The sequence below is a fragment of the Myotis lucifugus genome, unplaced genomic scaffold (assembly GCF_000147115.1).
Source record: "Myotis lucifugus unplaced genomic scaffold, Myoluc2.0 scaffold_91, whole genome shotgun sequence".
Classification (NCBI taxonomy): Eukaryota; Metazoa; Chordata; class Mammalia; order Chiroptera; family Vespertilionidae; genus Myotis; species Myotis lucifugus.
Window position 1 is genome coordinate 1,928,504 of NW_005871139.1, and position 7,588 is coordinate 1,936,091.

The 7,588-nt window shown below is 59.0% G+C and overlaps 1 protein-coding gene across 1 annotated transcript in view; it reads right to left on the bottom strand.

Moving 5' to 3' along the window:
* RAPGEF3 (Rap guanine nucleotide exchange factor 3) overlaps positions 1-7,588 on the bottom strand; it is a 22,826-nt gene that overhangs the window by 8,085 nt on the left and 7,153 nt on the right. Inside the window, 14 exon segments of the mRNA XM_023756288.1 lie at positions 1,300-1,339; positions 2,109-2,191; positions 2,274-2,424; positions 2,601-2,679; positions 2,986-3,074; positions 3,343-3,455; positions 3,979-4,127; positions 4,318-4,392; positions 4,500-4,560; positions 4,892-4,976; positions 5,593-5,761; positions 5,912-6,033; positions 6,246-6,352; positions 6,443-6,496. Coding sequence (XP_023612056.1) covers positions 1,300-1,339; positions 2,109-2,191; positions 2,274-2,424; positions 2,601-2,679; positions 2,986-3,074; positions 3,343-3,455; positions 3,979-4,127; positions 4,318-4,392; positions 4,500-4,560; positions 4,892-4,976; positions 5,593-5,761; positions 5,912-6,033; positions 6,246-6,352; positions 6,443-6,496 — 1,377 coding nt within the window.

Sequence of the window (7,588 nt, forward strand, 5' to 3'; positions counted from 1 at the left end):
AATCATCCTTTGACAAAAATATTATTATTATTCCCATTTTACAGCACTAAATTAGGCTCAGAGAGGTTAAGGAACCTGCCCAAGGCAGCACAGCTGTTAAGTGGCCCAGCTGAAATCCTCACCTGCTCCTCCCTCTCTCTGTGCCCTTATCTACCAGCTATGTCAACTGTCCTGTCAAACCCACAGCCCTTCCTCCGTGGGCCCCTCCCCCTCACACCGTACAGCTCTCAGCTCCAACAGTTACTTCTCAAGGACACTCCCGGACCATGACCCTGACCCTGAGTCAACCATTCCCCTCCCTGCTTTCAGAGACCCCCGTCTTAGCCCTGAGCATGAGATGGTCCCTCGCTTGACCCTTAAGGCCAAGGCTGGCTCTCCCAGCCCAGGACTGCATCGCAGGCTCCTACACAGTGTCTGGCACATGAGGACCAGTCCACGCGGTTCCCGAGTGCCAGCCACAGGCAGCACCCTGAGCCCAGCAGTCTAGTGGGATGTGACACTAACAGCCAATGAGCAACCAGACAAATACAACAACTCCACATGGTGATCCTGCTTTGAAGAAAATCACAGTAGACACCTTGCAGGCCAGTGGCCAGTGGAGGGCTGCTCTGCATAGAGAGACGGAAAGGGGCCTCTCTGGAAACCCCACACTCTGGCTGAGATCAGAACGATAGGAAGGATCCAGGTAGTCAAAGAGCCAGAGAAAGAAAGGTCCAGGCCCTGAGGTGGGAACAAGCTTCACCTATAGAAGAGAAGGGGCCCATGAGTGTCTTCAGCAGCAAGGAGGGGGTGGGGGGCGGGGCGGGGCGGGGTGAGGTGGGAGAGGCACAGGGAGACCCGGAAGCCCAGGGGAGGCTTTTAGATTTTATTCCCAATGCAGCACTCCCCACAGTCAGCCCCAACCTACCTTTCCAGTCCCTTCCCCACCATTCCTCGACCAAATCTCAGCTCCAGTCCCTCTTTGACCCCTGGGTCCCCCCGGAGCAGCACTGGCCACCTCTGACTCCCAGGAGGGTCTGCCTTCCTCTGGGCTCCCACACTGGCCACCAAGAGCCGCTGGGCCTCAGAGGCTCACCTGGTGGAACTGCTAACGGGGTCAAAGGGTGGGGGGGGGGTGAAGGGGTGACCTTAGACCTCAGTGTCCCCATAGAACCTGGGATATGAGGAGTGTCTGTGCATGGGAACCTTCCACGCAGGACCCCTCAGATGGGGGATGAAGGAGGACCCTACAGTCACGGGGGAGCAGAGGGAAGAAGCTGAGGCTGACAGAGGTGAGAGGAGCCGATTCCGAGCAGACACCTTTATCTGAGGAGATGCGCTCCCACTGCCATTTTCCATCCTGTGGAGCAAGAGAGAAGCAGGTGAGACTGGAGGCCAGGCAGGAGCAGGGAGGTGCCCGGCACTCTGCGTCCCATCCGCCCTCACCCCAGGGGCAGAGTTTCACAGACTTGGTGAATGTCCCCTAAAAAGGGGCAAAGGGGCTGAAACTGGGGCCCTGGATCCTGGTTTCCCCAGGCCAACAGGGGAGGGAAAAGGAGTTCAAGGGGGAAATGGGCCCAGGGGTCAGACGGTTCAGTGAGCTGTCCCCATGGCGATGTCTGGGAAGGGGAAGCTAGTCTAGGAGCTTTACTGGGTGGGGCTGGCAGGAACTGGCACCGATGGTGCTGGGTAATAAATAGGTGCGGGATGGAGGAAGTGAGAGCAGCAGGTGCACTCGGGATAGGAGAGTGACACACAAATGACTGTGATGTGTGAGAATGGCTGAGCCGTGACATGAGGTGAACAGCAAGGGACTGGTGGGAACGACTCATTGAAACAAGCAGGGCCAGACAAATGAGCAGTGACAGGCAACATTCGCATGCACGTGTGCAAGGCACTGCTCGGGCCTCGGAAGGAGCAGTAACTCTCCCCCGTGCAATGAGGTAGGTGCTCCCCCACATTATAGACAAGAGCCCGAAGTCCTGGGGGGGTGAGGGGGGTGCGGTCACGTGCTCAGGACAGCACAGCTGTGAGTGGTAGGGCCTGGGTTTCAGTCCAGAGTTGGGGCGCTCAGTCCGCGAGGCGCTGCCTGTCGTGCATGCGACAAGTTCACTTCGAGCCAAAGTTACCGGTGGTGCCGCCGCCTCTCCGGCCAGTGCTCCCGCAGCAGGTTGCTAAGCCGGGCATCCTTGCTCACCAGGTCTGAGAGTTTCTGGGAGGAGCCAAGATGCACTGAGACGCTGTAGCCGTGTCCACCCGGGCAGCCCTGTCCAGCCTGCCTCACTCCCAGGTACCTGGAGAAAGCTGCTGGCCACGGGGTCGGTGTGGAGCATGGGGCCATACAGGGCCACCCACTGGCTGACCAGCCGCAGGATCTGCTGTCTCTTGTTGCAGATGTAGATGTTGCGCTCCTGCTCACTGCCTCCCGCGGGCTCCGCGTGGAAGGTGGGCGCCAGTCAAGGAAACCACAGCATCCAACTGAGCCACCCCCCGCACCTCAGGCAGAGGAAGGTGCTGACAGGCCTGGCATGAGGCTGGTACTTTGGAGGGTTTGGCACAGCCATGCTATGAGCGGTCCCTTCTCCCCACTCCACACACCGTCCCCAGGGCTGGAAGGATATTGGTGCAGGAGGGCAGCGCAGAGCTGGGTGCTGGGCATGAAGACTCTGTGGGTCAGGAGGAAGTCACTGAGGAACGTCTCTGTAGGGCAGGCGGGGATGGGAGACAGGTGGCAGGTGGGGCTTCAGAGGTCAAGCCCATTGGACACAGGTACACGCACAGCTGGAGTGCCAGCCCCCAGTGCTGCCATGGTCAAAGTACCACTGATGCCCAGCCCCTGTGACTGCACTCCCTACCCAAGCCAAGAGCACAGGAATGAGGATTTACTGCCAACTGGCCCCACGGACCAAGCCGGCACCCAATCAGGTCAGAGGCAGGTGCCCAGCCCTCTCCCAGGCTGCGCTGACCGCCTGATGAGTCAGACAGGCAGTTGTCTCCTGTCCCTACCTGTTGGATCATGAGCACTGGAATCAGGCCTCATGGCCTCCAACAGCAGTTCTAGGATCTTCTCCGGGGTGCCAGACATCACCGTATACCTGGTAGAAATGGCCAATCCATGCCCTGGTGCCACCACCACCCCTCCCACAACCCGGACAGATGGCAGTAATCAGTCATATCACTCTTCCCTATTTGTCTGCCCTGCCCCACCTAGGGGTGGAGGGGTGGCTATTCAGGGGTACATCTGAGTCCCAGGATGTCTCTCTACCCAGGAGGCCAGCAGGCAGGGGTATGACACGGAGGAAGGGAGTAAAGCCTGGGAAAAGGAGGAGAGAAGGTGGAGAGGGAGCTTGGTGGGTGTGTTACCGGTTCCTGCCTGGGGTTGGGGGGCAAGAAGAGCCAGCACCCTGAGAGGTTCTCTCCAGCACCAACACCACTTTGCCGTGCTCTTCCAGCCTCATGGTCTTTGCTTCCACGTCCTGAAGAACAAGCCACACCCAGTGCTCAGCACACACCATGCCCCTTCCCCATCTCAGGCACCTCTCCCCACACCTCCCTCCTTCAGACCCTGAGCCCCACAAGGACCCTCAGCCCTTCTCCCACTCTATTCAACACCCACCACTTGGATCTGCCCTTCATCCCACCCCTGCTTATCACACAGCCTGAGCCCCTCCTCTGCTCCATCCCTCCCTGCCCTCCCTCCATGGATCCCACCCTCCATTGCACTGCCCCCCTCACACCCTAGTCCCCCACCCCTCAGTAGCCCCACTGCCCCCATGGTCTCCCACACAGAGCAGAGTTCAAGGGCTCACGGAACCTCATCAGCATGCTGTGGACTTCCTCACACCCCCAGGCTGGGCTCCCGCCTCCAGCCATCATCTCTGAGCTTCTCCATCTCCTCGCTCCCTGCCCCTCACAGGCTCTCTCTGGTCCCTCCCCTGCCCCACACTTCTCCAGAGAACTGTGCTTGCCACCTGCCCTCCCCACCCCCAGCAACGGCACCTTGATGATACGGTTGAAGTCCTGCTTGTCCACTCGGAGAAAATGACAGTTGTCTTCTCGCAGGATGATGGTGGCTGCCCGGGGTGCGTCGTTCACCAGAGCCAGCTGTCCGAAGTCATCTCCCTCATGCAGTGTGGTCACCAGCCCCTGGAGCCAGGCCTCAGTCACAGCCCGCCCAGCCCAGCCCTCATGAAACAGAGCCACAGCAGGGAGAAGCTCTGAGGCACGAGGAGACCTGGGCGTCAGCAGCCTTGTGTTCCAGCAGAGGCACTTGCCCGTGGGGAACGACCAGGGAGCAGTTACCACCCGGGGGGCTGGGGAGCTGGGCACACTCACTCTTGCCGTGGGTCACCACATTGACGGATCCCTTCCAGATGATGTACCACGAGGTGCCTTTGTCCCCCTGGCTGAACACTGAGAGGAGCACAGGTCAGACACGCCCCAGCACCCACCACCTCTCTGGGGCCCCCAACCATGTCCAGGTCCCTGGTGCCCAGCTTCCTGCCAGCTGTCTGACTTACACACAGTCCCCGCCTTGCTGTGGGGTTCAAAGAGCAGAACTGCTGCTAATTCCCGCTTCACCTGTGGGGAGGGAGAGGGGGGTCAGTGGGCAAGTCCAGGGCAGAGGACCAGGTGAGGGGTGAGGAGGGAAGGCCCAAAGACATGAGTGCCCGGGGGCAGAGATGTCGCTAGGCCAGGTGGCCTGGGATTAGGGGGGTGGGGGAGGGCTAAGAGGCAGAGGGTTTTCAGACAGGATGCTGGGAACAGCAATTTAGATGGAAATTTCCAAGCCATAGGCAGAAGGGGAGGGACGTGTTTTCTGGGCCAGCAGCTGGCGCCTCCTGGGGTGGTCACAGGAGGGGAGGCTCCTGGGGAAAGGGCAGGGCGGGGCAGGGCGGGGCCTGCGACTGACCGAGTTGGAGAGGTGGGCCACAGCCTTGATGTGCAGCAGCTCCTCAAAGATGAGCTCCAGCTCCTCGTCTGTGCGCTGCCCTGGGCTGCAGGCCAGGGAGGACCAGAAAGCAAAGGATGAACTCCAGCCGGGGCCAGGGCTGGGACCACTCACCCACAAAGCACAGGCCTGAGGCCAGGCGGTGCCTCAGCAAGGATTGTTGTCACTAATGGCCAGCCATTCCCCAGTTCACACTGTGCCAGACACGGGACTAAGTGCTTCACACGCATCATTTCAATTGTCCTCACGACAACCCGTGACGTGGGCATTCTTGTTCTCCTTTGACGGAAGAGGAAGCTGGCACGGAAAGGCCCGAGGCCACCCAGCTCGCAGCCAGTAGAACCAGAATTTGAACCCAGACCTGCCTGAGGACTCGTGAGCCCACCCTCTCTCAGCCATTGCTGCCACTCAGAGTGGGCAGGGTCTTCAGAGGCCTCGTGCCCCACACCCTCAGTTACAGAGGAAGAAACGGGCTCAGTGGGGAAGGAGGGCTCAGATCACCCGGCAAGCCTGGCAGAATGCAGGTCAGAGCTCAGGCCTCTGATCCAACCGGGGTCCTGTCTCTCAGCGAGAAGGGAGCCCCTCGGAGACGAAACTGAGAAGCTATGGGGTCTGGGAGTCGTGTGGGGCCTGGGGTCTCGGGGTGCAGGGTGCCAACTCACGGCTTTCGAAGTGCCACAGTGAGCAGGGCATCCGGTCCCCGCTGGGAGAGCAGGGCCATGGCCTCAACCAACTCCTCCTCCAGCTCATGGACTCCCGAGGGCTCCGGCTCTGGGCCCGGGAAACGGTAGAACTGGGTGTCTCGGTCCTGGAAGGTCCAGTCGTGTTTCACTGCGGGAAGAGGCCCAGACATGGGGGAGGAGAGGAAATTGAGGCTGAGGGAGTCTGAGGCCCTACTACAATGCTCATCCCTCCTTACCCCAGATGCCCGCTCCCCAGGACTGCCCAGCCCCGGGTGCCCTGCCCTGGGCTCAGGCTCACCATGGCAGAGGGCACCTTCATCCAGCAGGACTTGACAGATTCCCACGGCTTGGCTCCGTGAATGCACCCCAAGCCCCAGGGCCAAGATCCCATCCACTAGCTCCCGGCCTGAGCAGCATTGCCTGCAAGAGTTAAGAGGACAGGGAAAAGGACGGACGGTCAAATGGCAGGAGGGGAGAGGAGAGAGGGAGCAACTGTCCATCCACAAGGCACCTTCCTAGGCCCAGCCCCAGCTCTGCTAGAAGCAGGGCCAGGCCCAGATGCCAGGAATAGAATGAAAAGGAAGAGAAAAACAGAGGGGTTGGGCCAGGAGGCCGGCAAGGCCTCCACTCACCGATAGAGCCTAAGGTGGTACTTTCTGTCTCGGATGAGGTTCTGGCAGGTGGCCAGGAGATGTCGATGCAGCTGCTTCCCCGCCCTGAGCACCCGCTCTGTGGAAGCCTGGGGGGTGGGCAGCACAGCTGGCTCAGGCCCTCACCCGCTGGCCATGCTGCCCCCCCGAGCCCCCCAGCTCCACCCTCAGGCTTGTACCTGCTCCAGGCTCACACTGAAGTCCAGGGACTCCTCGCTGTTGGTGAGTGGTGTCTGAGGGCAATGGGAAGAGTCTGCACGTTAGTGCCAGGCCCTCCTTCAAATCCAGCTCCTGGACTCCACCCCCCCCCCCATCCCTGCACCCCTTGCCTAACCCCCAACTCCAAACGCATCCATTCAGCTACTCATTCAACAAATACAGTAGTCTCCCTCCTATCTGCGGTTTTGCTTTCCAAGATTTCAGTCACTCACACTCAACTGTGGTCCGAATGGAAAATTCCAGAAATAAACAATTCATAAGTGTTAAATTGTGTGCCATTCTAAGCACTGTGATCAAATCTTGTGTTGTCCCCCTGGGACATGAATCATCCCTTTGTCCAGCATATCTTCACTGTATACACTACCCACCCGTTAGTCACTTAGTAGCGTCTGGCTTATCAGATCCATTGTTGTGGTGACCCTTAGCCCTGGCCGGGTGCTCAGTTGGTTGGAACTGGTGCACCAAAAGGTTACAGGTTTGATTCCCTATCATGGCACATACCTAGGTTTCAGGTTCGATCCCTGGTCAGGGTGCATAGGGGAGGCAACTGATTGATGCTTCTCTTTCTCTCTCCCTCTCTCTCTCTCTCTCTCTCTTCCCACTTCCTCTCTCTAAAATCAGTAACATATCCTGCAGTGAGGATTAAAAAAAAGTAAGCCCTATTTTACTTAATACTGGCCCCAAAGCGCACCATTAATGGTGCTAGCGATTTGGACATGCCAAAGACAAGTAGTAAAGTGCTTCCTTTAAATGCACAGATATATGTGTTTAGGAAAAACAGTGTGTATAGGATGCAGTACTGTCCCTGGTTTCAGGTACGTGCTGGGGTCCTGGAACATAGCCGCTGGATGAGGGGCGACAACTGTAAACAAATACTCACTAATCACACGGTGTGCCCGGCATCGCCTCTTCCCCACCCTGCTATCCTGTCCCCAGACACCCAAGCACTTCATCCCCACAGATGAGCACCCCGAGACCCCAGTTCTGCTTACTCGGGGCCCAGGTGTGCCCAGGCTCCCAGGTACCTGCTCCTGGAAGAGCATGAGGACGTGCGATAAGAAGGCCCTGAGAGGCCCGGGGGTGCGTGGCTTGGGAGGCCGGGAACA